We start from the raw sequence: 16,052 nt of genomic DNA on the forward strand, positions 1-16,052 counted from the left end.
CCTTATATCATCTTGCTGTCGCGACATGTGCTGGGCAGGGAGGGGGGGTGGGGGGTGTTGAGGACATGAGATCATAAAGGACAACGGGACAAAAAGGACAAAGCTACTTAACTTAATCCGTAGCTCAAAGCGCACAGACACATAAATAACTCCGTTTAAACATAATACGGGAGAATCCGAGTGTGAAATAGAAATATAAAATAGAAATATATAAAAACAATAAATCTAGGCTAGCAGTGAAGCTGGCGCAAAAGTGCTACCTCTAAGTGCTAAGAAGGTAAACAAAGAGAGTGTATAAGGGAGAAGTAGAAGAGCGAGCTGGAAGGGGTAGACCTCGGCGAAACTTTCTCTGATCAACTCGGGGAAATCCTGAAGAAAGGCCAGGTCAAGAGCACCCTAAACCGACGAGCGTGTATGAGGAATGTCATGAAGGAAGCGAAAGAGGTATGTCAGGATCGTAGCAAGTGGAAATCCGTGGACTCTGCCTACCCCTTCGGGAAATTGGCGTGATTATATGTATGTATATGTATAGAATAATACAGACTAGGTAACTCCAGAGTAGGTAATTATCTAGTTTAGAACAAAATATAAAAGTTATACATTTATTTTGGTAGCTTAAGTAAAAAATAACCTTACACTGTGGAAATATTTTCCACAAATACAAATTTATCGTCTCTCAAAATATTAACACACCTAATTTCCCTTAAGATAAATACGTAAGCTAAAGTATACCTTGCTATGTACTACGAACCTCTTTTAAAAAATGCGACTGGATTTCATACTAAAGACAGAAAAAAAAAACTTTTTTTCTGTGAAACACAATTTTTTCAATTACCATTGAAAAACACAATTTTTTCAATCACATGAAGGCACACCAGCGACGCTCTTAGCGGTAGAACGCAGTCGCTGTTGCCGAAAACGGCTAGGAGATGATGATGATGAGTGTTTTAATACATTATTTTCGTAGTGACAACCCTATTAATGTTAGCAAATAAAGCGACACCCCTAGCCCGACAAATGATACCCTCGCAGACCTGACTTCGCTAAAAGTGCTACGTCTTTATCAAACCATCTGATATATCGCAATATCCATTTATTATTTATTTTTCATCACACTTGCTTGTAAAGATCGTGGGAAAGTTTAAGTGAGGATGAGAATGTTTAAAGGTTTCTGTTAAGGTACTGACTACAATATAACATATGCTCTGTAATAAATAGCATGCTTAAAAGTATCACGCGTTTTGAGCATGCTTAAAAGCTGTTTAAATTATTATTTAACACTAAAAAGCATGCTTAAATGTAGCACGTTTTGAGCATGCTTACAAGCTGTTTAAATTTGTTATTTGACATTAAAAAGTACCTATGCTTAATAGTAGCACGAGTTTTGAGCATGCTTACAAGCTGTTTAAATTTGTTATTTGACACTAAGAAGTATGCTTAAAAGTAACACGTGTTTTGAGCATGCTTACAAGCTGTTTAAAATTTGTTATTTGACACAAAAAAAAAATAGCACGTTCTAATAAAAAGCATGCTCAATGGAAGTACCTTTAGGTGCTCACCTTGAATACATTGCGACTTTAGATCAACTGAGAAAAGAGTGTACTCCCACCTTAAATCCGGCAACGCACTTGCAACCACTCTGATGTTGCAGGTGTCCATAGGCGACGGTAATTGCTTACAATCGGGCGATTAATCTGCTCGTTTACTCTCTATGCTTAACATTTTTTTGTAAGATGTGTGAGGCCTCATCTAATTTAATGGTTATAGATCAAACAAAATTATTAAAGAAACTTTTTTATTTACTAACGGTCCGATTCGAAGAATGAGATACTATAAGATAAGTTCTGGTTTAGATAAGTTCGCATTTAGATATCATTTGTATGTCGTATAATTGACAGTAGCAGCTCGATTCGGGCAACCAATATCACTTTGACGTTAGAAATATCGTAGATAGATCTTATTGGGATCACAGCGGAATCGAAAAAAACGTCAATTTTGACATGTCGTTTAGTTATCGATCTTTTAAAGATCTTTCTAAGATCTTAAACGGGTCTTAATCATTCTTCGAATCCGGTCGTACGTCGTTTGCATACTTGCATTAGTAGCACAGGACGCTGCTTACTGACGCGAAGTGTAAATGTCAAGTTTAAGCTTCCAATGTAGCCCACAAGGTGGCAGAACCTGCAATTCACATGGAAACGTAATTGAACTGTATTTGGCAGCACTTGCTTTGGCGTGAACATATTTATGTTTCCGATTCATGCCAAGATGGCAGACCCTCCAACACACACGGCCCTTATATGTATCTTTTTAGGACCCGGGTATGTCCTTAAACTACGTCCAAAAGAGAGGTATGGGCATTGTAAATGTCATCTCACTTAGTGTGGTAGTGTGCCCTACCACACTACGCACAGCGTATGTCATTCCAGATTTAGAGCAGAGCCCAACTGGGAAGTACCTCCACGTTACAGAAAACCGCAGGCAAATAACACTAGACCCTACTCATAGTGTTGTGTTCCTGCCGGTGAGTAAGGTTGCCAGAGCTCAACGAGGGTGCGGACTATTAGGATCGGCAACGCGCATGCTCTCGAGTTGCAGGCCGTATGTTTGTTTTCGGACGACGTAGTATAAAAACTTAGGGCATCTCAATAGTGCCAAAGTGACATGTGAAAGGAATATTTAATCGATAATTTATTAGGATCAGTAGAAATATTATACCTTCTTTAATTACATTTATAGCTATTGTTGCGGCAAGCAAGAAAGTTTACTCAATTTCATGGTAGATGGCGCTGCTCTCCATACATCGCGGGATACGAGTTCCCAGCGACCTATATAAGCGGCGGCGGATTGTCAAGTTTTTTATGTTAGGCTCTGCTCTAGATCTGGAAGATTATCATCAAATATCATATTCGTAAAATCTGCGATACGTATGTATGCTATAAGAATAAGAAACTCGGCCATGAAATAACTTTATTTATTAGAGAACTTTTGGCCGTAAAGTGTTGGGTAAAATTCTACTTCTAATCAAGGATTATACAGTCTTATTGTAAAGAAAAGCTTAATTGCTTTTAAAGTAAAGTACCTATTTCATCTCTTTTAGAAATATTCTGCTTACATCATTAAGACATTGTGTTCATTAAATGGGTGATTATTAATGATGATGACATTGATGACTGCTAATGTTCATCATTTAATAGGGGTATTACTGTAATGTTCTACCGCCAGAGTGCAGCACTAGCACATATTGTAAACCAATGTGTAACTTATACATACTATGCCTTAACAGTTTTTTGGGAAGTTTTCACTGTTACGCAGCGGCTTGCGTGAGCGATGACTCGCGGATGCGACGCGGCGCGGCGCGGCGGCCCAACGGCATTCGGAGATCGCCCACGTAGGATACTTCCATAGGTATCAAAGGATGGAATTCACCCGCGCCGCTTCGCGTTCGCGAGTTATTCGCTCACGTAAGGCACTGCCTTACATTGATGCATCAAGGCACAGAGGGTAGGGCGCGAAAAACGAAACTCGATTTTCTTATATCTGCCTCTCTATTCGATTTTCTATTTCTATCGAAATTTCGACTTTACCGTTTCGCGATAGGCCCTCAGTTTATACTAAATAGTGACGCTCTCAACGCAGAGTTTTGCGTAATATTCTCTATTTTACTGTCTCCACACAAAATGATATGATTAACAAGGAAGGGTACCCAAGTGTCCGACTCCGATTTGATTCATTTTGATATATGTTATAGAGTAGTCTAGAATAATGGACACGTATTTTTTTTAGCTGCCCAAACTCAACCTATTGGGAGAAATTGTCCTCCAAAGTACTAAAAAGTTACTAAATCTTCTAACTCCTATAGAAAGTGATGCTCAAGCAACTTGCTAGTTAATGGCTGGTTTGAGTATAGAGGAGTCGGACAGTTGGGTACCCTTCCTTGTAAGTCACTAAATCTTAACAAATCACGTTGATTTATCCAGCAAATACAATACAGATTATAACAGTAGAAATTAAATAAATAAATAAGTAAATATCTGGTACAACATCTGTCAGTCGGAGTGTGGAAGGGCGGCACCATCATCGAAACCGACTAATTTCGCTGCTGGCTTCCATTTCTGGCGGGTGCCTCGAGTGCACATGCTGGTCGCTCTAATTATACGTTGATTTTGATGTCGAACACTTCAGCATATTCTCGGTATATAGGTTTTGCTTTTATGAAAGATAAAATAAAATATTTTTCCAATGTTCGAAAAAAGGAAACCTATAAACCTAGTTTTTCATTGTGCCAATAACATACTAAAATATCATGGAGAATGGAAAATGTTTAGAAGTGGAAAAACGTTTTTTTAAGGCGGTCACATGCTTTACTTTCATCACCTATAGTGTAAGCACGGACTCCTGAAAAAAAAACTTATTGACTCGTCTATGGGGCACTCGGACAGGAAACGTGTCATAGAACATACTTGAGAATGACATGCGACATCTAAATTATTATTTTTAATCCGCTTTTATTAGGTCGACCTGTATGTAACTATGTAATGGAATCTAAGGTAACTAATTTAACCATCTTCCAAGGATCGTAGCGTCATGAAAATTGGCAGCTGTATGTAGTTCTGATGACAATACAATAATATAGTACTGTCGAACTGATCTGATGAAGGAGCTGGAAGATATGAACTGGAACTTCATGATGGAACATCATATCATAGCTGTTTTTTTTTTGTGTGCGACATATGCGAATAGGTAATTCGCAACTCGTGTCGATTTAAAACACTCCCTTCGGTCGTGTTTTAATTTATCGCCACTCGTTTCGAATTTCCTATTTTTCGTCCTTGTATCGTATTGTACTATTTTACAGTACCTACATATGGCGCTACTTTACCGCCCTAGTGCGGTACCTAACTAGCTCTATACGTGCGTATGTCGAAAATTTAAAGTCGAAAGCGTTGTACAATACACGTCCTACTTTTTGCACTTGTATCGTAACTATTAACGTTGATTTTATCAACTCATTGCAGCGTAGTGCCTATACCTACAGATGGTCTATTTAAATTTACGAACTAATATTTCTTGTCAAGAACTGTAAATTCTCACACGCCCCAACTTTAAATATAAAATTTAGTTCAAAGGTGCGTTGGGGCGACATGCATCTTATTCCTAGCTGTCACCTTTGAAATACATTTTCTGAATTTCTAAAGAATTTTTGAATACAACAATGTTCACCCATGCGGGTGAAATATAGCACATCTTTGCATTTCATAAGATTTCATTTAGTTACATATTTTATTGCGCTACTCTTTAAAAGCGAACTATTCTTTTTGCTTTTTTCCATATGACTGATTTCTTGATGTTTATGTGAAACACAATAGGTAAACCGTCTATTACTGGCCACCCTCCAATTACTGGCCACCTTATACTAAGTAAAATTGCTAAAATAAGAATTCTGTTTATTTACACAATTCAAGTAAACTAAATAACTATCGTTCGATTCACTTAGATTGTGATTACTATACAGAATCCCTTTTAGTAAATTTGTAATTATAAATTTATGATAAAAATAGGCCAAAAATAGTCACTTTCCTCATCTGACCAACAATTAATGTTAATGTTAGTCAATCGAGCGAACAATAATCAAATCAGAATATATTATACCAATAACATATAATATATCAAAGGCAAGAGGCATTTGCAGACACATTTACAACCAATAAGGCCTATGAGAAAATTGCTCGGAATTTCCTTTATTACTTCCCTAAACTATTGCTTTCCTAACATCGATACACTTACCACAAAACCACCAAATTACCAAAGTATCCATATACACTCAATCCATTGCTGATCCTCATCTAAAACAAAATTTCCCAATCCTACAAAACAAGCAATGTATATTAAATACATTGGAAAGCATAACCAATCGTCATTTGTTTGGGAGATTTAGAGATAGGATTGATTCATGATCACAATTACCTTGCGATCTTGTTGCGACACTACCAACCGACCAATTTTTGTAGAACCTCCTCACCCCTTTCACCTTAAACAGAAAAGGAACTTTTAGAGGCTGCTTAAGACGTATATCGAGTTCAATTTATGTTAGTCTTGTAAGACATGTGCCCGAGATCGGTTCGGTTAAGGATTTCTTAGGAGTCTGTGATTGATGTAGTTTTGTACAAACTATAAATAAATCAAGTGTTAAGGTTGATTCATTGAATGCCTCTGAATGGGAGATAGTGTTGTGGAGTAGATTTTGGAGTTCGATTTTGTTTGAAATTGAATTTGGAGAAAAAAAGAGTTGTATTGATAGCAATTGTTGCAAAAGATAAAATAATACCTAGGTACTTCTGGAAATAAGAATGTAATAGTTTTGTAATAGCAACAAAAGGAAAAAAAAACAGCAAATTGAAAAATCGATTTGCCAATTTTTTTTTAAACGACGTCGGTGGCATACAAGCATACGGGCAACCTGATAGTAGGCAGTCTCCGTAGCCTATGTACGCCTGCAACTCCAGAGGATTTACTACAAAGTCACTTCTTACATACATGGCACACCAATAAAAAGAGGACAACTCGCTCGTTTCATCCTAGAACTTGGAGAATGTGGAATGAGTTAACCTCTTGAGTTCCTTTGTGCAACTACATACATAGAGCTCCACACTAGCGTCTTTTGAGCGTCGGCGTCTAGTTAGCGCTATGGAAAATGGTGTCGCTCGAGCAGCGGCCATGGAGTTGACTAGACGCCGACGCTCGGGAGACACTAGTGTGGGGTAGCCCACAGGGTTCTTCAAGAAGCGGGTATTCAAGGTTATAAGTGGCTCCTATATTTATAATTTTCCATGGGCGACGGTGTCCGCTTCCCATCAGGCTGCTCGTTTGCTATCACATAAAAAAGACAGACTAATATTAGGTTGCAGTATTAGTAGTAGGTAAATATGAGTATCATAATCTTTTAATAAACGGTTAATACAGAAGTTGAGGTACAAACGCGAACTTATCCTATGAGGGATTATTAAAATAATTCATACATGAAATGTGAATCCAAAATTCCATTAGGTGACCCCAAGAGCCCGGGGCTCCAGAATCACCGCAAATATGCACCCCTACTCGGGTCGGATGCCTTCCCGATCCGGTATTGCGGAAAAAATGGCGGCGTTTGAAACAATGGTATCTATCTCGTACGTTCTTTGATACTTTGATTGGAGAGAAGATACCGGTTTAATTTTCTGTCGAGTAGTTGCATTGGTCTTATTTTCTTTGTGAGGGTAGATGAAAAGCAAACATCGGGGTTTTTGGGGCAGGATTTTTTTTTATACTATGTCGTTGGCAAACAAGCAAATGTAAGCAGTCTCCGTAGCCTATGGACGCTTGCAACTCCAGAGGAGTTACATGCGCATTGCCGACCCTAACACTCTGCACCCACGTTGAGCTCTGGCAAACTTACTCACCGGCAGGAACACAACGCTATGAGTAGGGACTAGTGTTATTTGGCTGCGGTTTTCTGAAAGATGGAGGTATTTCCCCAGTTGGACTCTGAATGTTTTACACTACAAAAATTGGTAGAAACTGTTAAAACCGATACTATTGTAACATTTTTAAGTACATTTGGAGCTTACTAGAGTCAGACCAAGACAAGTCTGCAACGATTCTGATAGCACACGCAGTGCAAGTGTTATTTATGGCGGAGATAATATAAGGGCTCCTCTACACGATGGCCCAGCGTAGGCCAGTCTAAGGGGCGCAGCTATGCGGTGAAATAAGATAGCAATATCAATTGCTCCCTCTAACGCATAAATGCGTCTCTAGGACTGGCCTACGCTGTAGAGGAGCCATAAGATATGCAAAAGAAGGAAGGTAAAGGAGTTCGTCCGTTTGTTAAGCATTTCGGCCCAGAACATACATAAGCGTGTACAATTGAGACGGATTAAAATGGGCAAGCTGGCAAAAACCTAGTCCTACTGCACCCCGGTTTGACCCGCACTGGAAAAAGCGACGATAAATCAGCGCCGCGTGTGAACGATCACCGTTGATCAATGATCTGTCAGTTCTACTGTTACCCCATTTTTGTGGCCTGCGCTTGACGGGACCATTTTAACACGCGATTTTAAAAATAAAACTAGGTATATATATATTTCAGTTTGTGTCCACCTTCGCCCGAGTAAAATATTATAATAATAATATAACCAGTATTTAGTCCATCGCTTTCACCCAATAGCCCAGTTCATTTTCGATTCCATCAACTATCAAATAGTCCTTACACCCTGGCGGGTGCTGCCTCTGCGTGCGTCCCATGACACGGGCAAGGGCAACATCCACTAGGTGTACCCCTTACATTTCATTAAAGTGTCAAAAGGGCCTCTACGTGTTGGCTTCGGCTCCGCGCACGCCTCCCAAAGGTCCGGAACACCATTGTTCCGTGATGGGAAAGACATATATCCAAGGAATAGATTTGATTGAATGGGGTTGGCAACTGTCAATGGTTTGCATAAATGGCGCTATCATAACTTGCCTCTGTTTCTAGTTTTGTTATAAGAGATTTGGCTGAAAGGGCTGGAATCCAGGTCATCAAATTCCAAAAAATAACAAGAATTTGTCACAATTCTAGAGACAGAGCAAGCTGTTATGTTATAGCGCCATCTGTTAAATATGACCGACGAACCCCATTTACAATAAAAAGAGCTGTTAGCTAAATATATTACGATTGTATATCAGCGGCTAGATTCGTGTGACTTGCCTCGTCGTTACTAGTTAGTTTTGCAATAAATAAAAGTTATACCCAATTTCATTTACCAGGGCGGGATTACACTTGAGACGCTCATTAGGCGCAGTGTTGTCACATCTACCAACTTTTCGGTAGATCTACCTATTTTGCCTGCGTTCTACCGTAGATAGGTCCCTCGGCCAGAAATCTACCTATTTTTCGAAATGGTACAATTGTAAGCAATTCTCAATACATGTGACGGAATATTACTTAATTTCTACCGAATTTAGATTCGATTTAATGAAAACTTGCCATAGAAACAGATTATACAAGCAGGTTTATTACCTACAAACAATGGAAATCCTAATTTTGTTTCAATTTATTTAATAAACACGTGTACTAACGTCACAATATTAAAAACTTATAAATAATTCAAAACATTTTATACTTACACATTTTTAATCATAAATAGAGTAGTATAGTAGATCTACCTATTTTTCATTTTAAACTTCACCCATTTCTACCTATTTTTGCACCCTGTTCTACCATTTCGCCATAATTGTATCAAAAGATACCCGGCCACCTTTTTTTTGCGACGTCGTGTCTTACACGTATCTGTCTAGTCGAGATTCTTGATACTGTATAATTGATAACAATATTTTTATACACATTGAAAACACCCACAGCAAATATTATGCAACATGGTAATGTGGTTCTCATAATTTGAAATACATCCCCAACTGGAATCGAACCGCATCCAATTGAGAGATAGAAAAGATAATCCAGCAATACATAACGGGATTACGGAAACTTTTACTGCGTATAATATTTGCTGCCCAATCGCTATTCAATTAAAAACATTGCAGTGCAGTGCAATGGCGGACAAATATACAGATACAGTTTTTGCAGTATCCGTTTGAGGAAGCAGGTCGATTTATGTAGGAATTCTTGATGAATAACACAAATTCAAAATCCAATAATTTATTCTGCAAGTAGGCCTCAAGGGCTCTTTTACAAGTCAATACAACATTTATAGTAACATCATATAGTGACATGAAAAATACATAACAACATTTATAAATACAACAGCCAATAAACATTACATTATAATAATCTTAAAATACAATACAATACAATACAATAGAGATGTATAGTCTCTATGGTTAAAAACACATTAAATCTGGAGATGTAAAAGGTCCCCAATGTCAGAGTAACAGGACAGGGATTGTGATGAACAAGGTTGTGCCGCCATTTTGTTAGTAACGCATCTAATACGCGGCGACACGCGTTTGACGTCGAATGGTTCGGCGTTCGCCGCAAAACTGCGGACCGATTGCGGAGCGCGGGACGGGCCCAGCGTAGGCTAGCCTAAGGGACGAACCTATGCGGTGGAATGAGATAGCAATATCACTTGCTCCCTCTAATGCATAAATGCGTCCCTTGGACTGGCGTACGCCGGGCCATCGTGTAGAGGAGCCATGTAAAAGTCTGGCAACAGCTGCCAGTGCGATTATTGTAAGCGCGATGAATTGGTGTTATAACGTGTTACAATGTTGCAATTTGTTGTATATCATTGAAAGTAACATAACATGATAACAATGCAGAACTTTTGTTACAATCTGTGATAAAATGTTATAGTACAAATGTTTTATAACGATATGGTAGGTACATATTATAACTATTATAAGCACCTTAGCTGGTCATAATTATTACTACTTTTTTAATTAATAACGAGATACGAAGGTTAGATACCTACGTAAATAAGCGTTTTTAATTGAGCGAGCGTTAGCGAAGATCTTCGTTTCAGCAAAAATGCTTTCGTATGTCCAGACGTTCTCCTCTAGGGGTAAGTAATGAAACGTATACGTACTTATGGTATATTCCATAGAACATATAAACTGTAATAGTATAATATTTAAAAGTATAACATTCACTAAGAATAACGATTATAACGATTTCCCAGCTGATTCTTGTGAAATTTAGTAAACAGTGCTATTACGTTTTTTTTTTAATTTTCAAAATGGTAGAAATTGGCATAAAGGACTTATGCGCAAGTAGGTTTATGGCACTTAAGACCGTTGTGAGTTCGCTATGATATAATTATCACTCTAAGAAATACATATATTATATTTGTTATGAATCTCATCGCGAATAGCTCATAACTACTTTATTTGCCGCGTCGTCATGAATTGGATATTGTCATTCCATATGTAAGAGAGGGAAAGAATGATAATAATAATCGTGCGATTCGTACGCGTTCGAGTTGGCAACGTAGCGCGCAGCTGGTGCGGCTATTGCTTATGCGACGAATTATAGTGCATCTTTTAATTTATACTGCTTTTAGGAACCTCAGTAAATATGAGCATACAGTATATTTCATAATAGTTAGATAGTAGTCATATTACTCAGATAAAAACCAAATGTTGAAATTATTTATCGTTGCTAATAAAAAAAACTAAAATTATTCTGTACATTGTAGTAAGTTTTGTGTGCTCTTCTTCTTCTCTTTTGCTTCTCTTCTTCGCAAAAAAATTAACAAAAAAAATTTTTACTTACCCATAGACCTTACTGGCGCTTAAGCCTTTTAAGCCAATTTCCAACATTTTAAATTAAAAAAAATATATATATATATCCATTATTAATGGACAACTTTACGTCTACCGTAGCCCTTCGTTCTGATACACTTTTACTTATAAATAAAGAAACAAAAGCTTATACAAGTATATTTCTATACAAAAGATAAGATTTGTAATTTTAAAATAGCCTGTTATGATACATTTTTAATAAAGAAATGAATTATGTATGTACCTCTGTTAAGTGAAGTAATGTTATCTTAGTATGCCTCGGTATAAATAATTAAAATCATCAATCATCCTCAATCGGTATGCCTAAGCCATCGACCTAAATCATTGTTTACAATTAACTTATATATGGATATAATATCTGGGAGACCGAGCATTGCCCGGAAAACTTATAAAAACTCAAAAATGCGCGTTTTCCCAGAGTTAAGATTCGATTTTTCTCCTCCGAAAACCTCTATATAGCAAATGCAGTCTAAATCGTTAACATTACTATTACTAATGAATATTACCAATCATTGTAATAAAAAAGTTCACATTATTTATTCAATGTGACAATGATACTTACCTGCTTGCTTTGTGCAATAAAGTGATTATTCAATTAAAAAAACCTATGAGTCACACACAGTTAAATCGGCGCACCGTAATTTGTCGAGCGCCCATCAGACCCGCGGCCGCCGCGGCAGCGGGGGGAGGTCAGCCGAGTACCGGGCGTCGGCAGCGGCAACGTCGCGTCGGCCATTTTAACTTGGTTGTGCGTCGCTTACGGGCGTAGTGACGTTGGACTCGTTGAAGTTATAAGTGAGTAGTGTTTTTTTATTTATTTCAGCTATTTTGATGTTTTAATTTATGTGTATGTAAAGGATAGTGGACGAACGCTACTCCGTATAAAGCTAGTCCCCATTTTGCTTGCTGGATATTTATGCAAATTATTTAAAACAGTTTATTGTATAAGTATTAACCATGTCCATAGCTATGCCCCTTCGTTTGAACTACATACAACATTTTAAAAGCTTATAATTATTCAAAAATCTAACGAAGGGATTAATAATGTAATTTAACAAATTGCGTAACAATATTTAATTATGATATTAATATCCAGTGAGGAAAATGGGGACTACGTTTGTAGGAAGAAGCGGTGTTTGAATTATTTTTATATTTGTGTCTATATATTATTAGTGTCCGACCAAAGTCTCGGCATAAAAAACAGGTTTCGTCGACCTTGTACTATAATTTCGTTCGGACCGCGCTCGGTGAGCTTCGGAAGCGCTCGGTGCGAGGCACAGCCGGCAATGGTGTCACTAGCCCGACTCCCAGGCCATTCGAACTACATATTCGAATCGAACGTACACTGATATCATTCAGTTGACTTCTAACTGCATTTTTTTAATTTTGCTATAAAATTGAGGCTATAATTATTCGAACAAAGATAGTAGTCGGTAAAATATATATACATATATATATATATATATATATATATATAGTTAGGGAAAAACGTATATATATATATATATATGTCATATAACGTCCGGTCCCTTTAGTGTCACTCTGTAGAGTTAACACTGTATTTTTTATACCTCTTATTATGTTTTATTTAAACACCTAAAGATACAGAGTATAGACGTTGCGTATATATATATATATATATATATAGTTAGGGAAAAACGCATGACTAACATCAAAGTCTATACTCTGTATCTTTAGGTGTTTTAATAAAACATAATAAGAGGTATAAAAAATATAAATACAGTGTTAACTCTACAGAGTGACACTCAAGGGACCGGATGTTATATGACGCTATTAGAGAGTTTTCGTTATATAGACAGAAATTAATATTATAGTAAACCAAATGTAGCCAACAAATGTCGACGTTATGAATCATTATATCGAATGACGTAATATGGAGTTTACAGATGTATATAAAACCTATTTAGACCTCGATTGTCATGATTATTAGTTGGTTTTATTATTGCATTTCAACACTTCTTGCGGCGCAGTGTAACAACTCTTGCTTTTAAAAATCCTATTGAAATTTTCCATTATTGGCTACATTAGACGTAAATAATTATGCATTTACTTTTCAGGTGATAAAAATGGCAGCAGAAATGACGTTGGAACTATTTGAAAAGCATTTATCTGATTTAAAAAAAGAGGATATACAGAAAAAAATGGATATTGCCAGGAATGTAAGCGAACAATGTGAACTATACAGACAAATTGGGAAAGATAGCACTCCTCCCTTAATTAAGTGCCACAACCTTACTGGAGTACCCATAGAAACTTTAAAGGCTGTAAATTCACTCGAGAAGAAGTCAATAAAGTTTGAAGATTGGTTAAAAGAACAAAAGCTAATGCCACAATCCTATAATTTCGAGTACAACAGCATACGGCAACTACTGTTAACTAACTATACGCAACTCCTGGAAATACCAACAGGAATAAAAGATAGTAAAGACTACGACTTCAGTTATAAGAAGTTTTTCACTCTAGTACAGCTACCAGGAACAAAGGCTTCCATCATAGTCGAAAAACCAGAAACATTCATGGAGAGACAGAGGTTTTTATACACAAAGATGATGTATAGGGAACAAAAGAAAAACATAGTGTACATAGGCAAGATAAACCTGCTCCTAAACCATGGTAAATTCAGTTACAAAGAAGACAACGTTCAATCAAAAACTCGGTTTATCATAGCAGCTTCGCAAAAGTTTGGTTACTTGGGCTATATTTATTGTTGCGGTACTGGCGAAGAGTATATGACGAATTGGATAGAAGAGAAAATTTTACCCCAACTGTCAGAGGAAAGCGTAATAATTTTCCAAGAAAACGTTTTAAATAACGACGAAGATAAAGTTGTTAGTGACCTGTCGAAGGAGCACATTATAAACTGGTTAAACGCTAACGAAATCCCTCATGATCCTAAAATGCACCGAGCAGAATTGTATAAACTTGTAAAGACAATACAAAAAAGTCGCGTCGAGAAAGTGTCGCCAGCAGAACTGAGTTTTAGAGCAAAGGGCCATATTACAATAAGGAAGAAGAGGTGCAATTTAAACAACAACTTTTTTGATCCTTTTTGGGGCTTACTTATACATGAGATGAACCACGCTACGACAATGCCAGTAATAAAAACAACAATGAAGCAGCATCAGCAAGATATAACTAAAACATTAAATATAATCGTGCAAAATTGTCCGCTTGAATATTGGAACACTTTTGGTAATACATTGCTAGACAAAGAAAGAAATATCTATAGAGAAGACTTAGAAATGGAGCATGTGATAGATAAACTGATGACTATGGTAAAACATGAAGGATTGCCGAAAGAATGGGAGACAAATTCAAAGCTATATGAATATAGTAGAGCAGCGGAGCAGAAATATATACTTCTTTCCGATAATCTATTACAATTGTTTGCAAATATGCAAACATCGAAACATTACAAAACATTAAATATATTTAAATAATAATTACATTTTTTTTTCACACACATACAGCACATAGTCTCTTACCTCAACCGGGATAAGTGAATGTATGGGATTATTGCGTCTATTGTTCTTTTTTAAACAACGCGAATTAAAAGAGCTTATGGCATCAAGTGATAAAAACCCGACTACTCATTCGAGAAATAAATAACAGACACAATTATCCTATAGTTGCATTTACCCCGTTTGGCCTTATCATACTCTGATCTTATTGGCCATTTATTGTTAATAACACATACGTTTTTGTTAGTAATTAGAAACCTTATAGAATATTCAAATATCTTGAGCTTTCATGTTGGCATTATGCTGAGTCGGGATCTTTTCGTGGTAAACAGAAATACATACATATTATGTTTCATATCTATGTTACAGTCTCATAGGTTTGTATGAAATAGTAAATTAGTTTATTGTTTTATTTCAGATCAAGTTTTATTTCCTGTTTGGGCGATTTAAGTGTCCATATGTGTATAGATATTAAATCCGATGTATCGTAATCCGGCGGTCGTGATGTCGCATCACTAATAGCGTGCGTTTTGCATCGGCTTACTAGTGATGTGCCTGTTTCATCGAATCGATATGCAGGTGTTTTGAGTGCGAACGGAATTATTGTAATCTGAGTGTTTTTGCGCGGATTTAACGTTGTTAATATGTATTTTAACATTTTTGATAAGTTCGTTTGTTGTCTGATTAAATCTGATGATAGGTAATTTAATATAATTTTAAATAATTTGATTGTTACAACTAACACCAAAAATTTTATTTGATGAGATGGAAAGTCGATATTTGAACTATAATTTTAACATCTAGTTTACATGCTTATGAAAGATCTTTAAATATTTTATTTTTCACAACACCAGCTCGTAAAGGCTGTCTTTATTCTTAAAAAAACGGATGAGAAAAATGCATTTTACCTACAAGAGTGACAAAGTTATTTGATGCTAATGTTAAGTTGTTTCCTTATGCTGGCTGGTAAAATCGACTTTTAAGTGATGTTTTTGAATGATAAATATTTAAAAGCGTTTATTTGAATTCCATTAGTATTCTTAGTAGTAAAGTTTGTTTAACCTTCCTGCCTTGAAACTGTCTCGAAACCCTCGCAACACTCACCCACTTTTCGAATTAAATTTTGGGATCTTTCGCTTGCTCGGATACCAATATAATTGCAATTGTAAATCAAACAACTATTGCAATTGAACTCAGATTCATTCAGCTAAGTGCTTTTTGTACTGTACTTTTAGCTTCGCTTTGTGCAAGGTTATATGCATCCTTTTCACACGATAATAGAATTTAGTCTAA

The 16,052-nt window shown here is 36.7% G+C and overlaps 1 protein-coding gene across 1 annotated transcript; it reads left to right on the forward strand.

Moving 5' to 3' along the window:
* The first annotated feature begins 11,642 nt into the window (after nucleotides 1–11,642).
* LOC133530689 (uncharacterized) lies at nucleotides 11,643–15,792 on the forward strand. Its single transcript, XM_061868708.1, has 2 exons — nucleotides 11,643–12,072; nucleotides 13,356–15,792. The coding sequence occupies exon 2, from the start codon at nucleotides 13,365–13,367 to the stop codon at nucleotides 14,736–14,738; it is 1,374 nt and encodes a 457-aa protein (XP_061724692.1). The 5' UTR covers nucleotides 11,643–12,072; nucleotides 13,356–13,364; the 3' UTR covers nucleotides 14,739–15,792.
* The last annotated feature ends 260 nt before the right edge of the window (nucleotides 15,793–16,052 follow it).

The sequence above is a fragment of the Cydia pomonella genome, chromosome 23 (assembly GCF_033807575.1).
Source record: "Cydia pomonella isolate Wapato2018A chromosome 23, ilCydPomo1, whole genome shotgun sequence".
Classification (NCBI taxonomy): Eukaryota; Metazoa; Arthropoda; class Insecta; order Lepidoptera; family Tortricidae; genus Cydia; species Cydia pomonella.

What these genes read in the sequence shown, in the direction of transcription:
- LOC133530689 (XM_061868708.1), top strand. Translation starts at nt 13,365, where the DNA reads ATGGCAGCAGAAATGACGTTGGAACTATTTGAAAAGCATTTATCTGAT.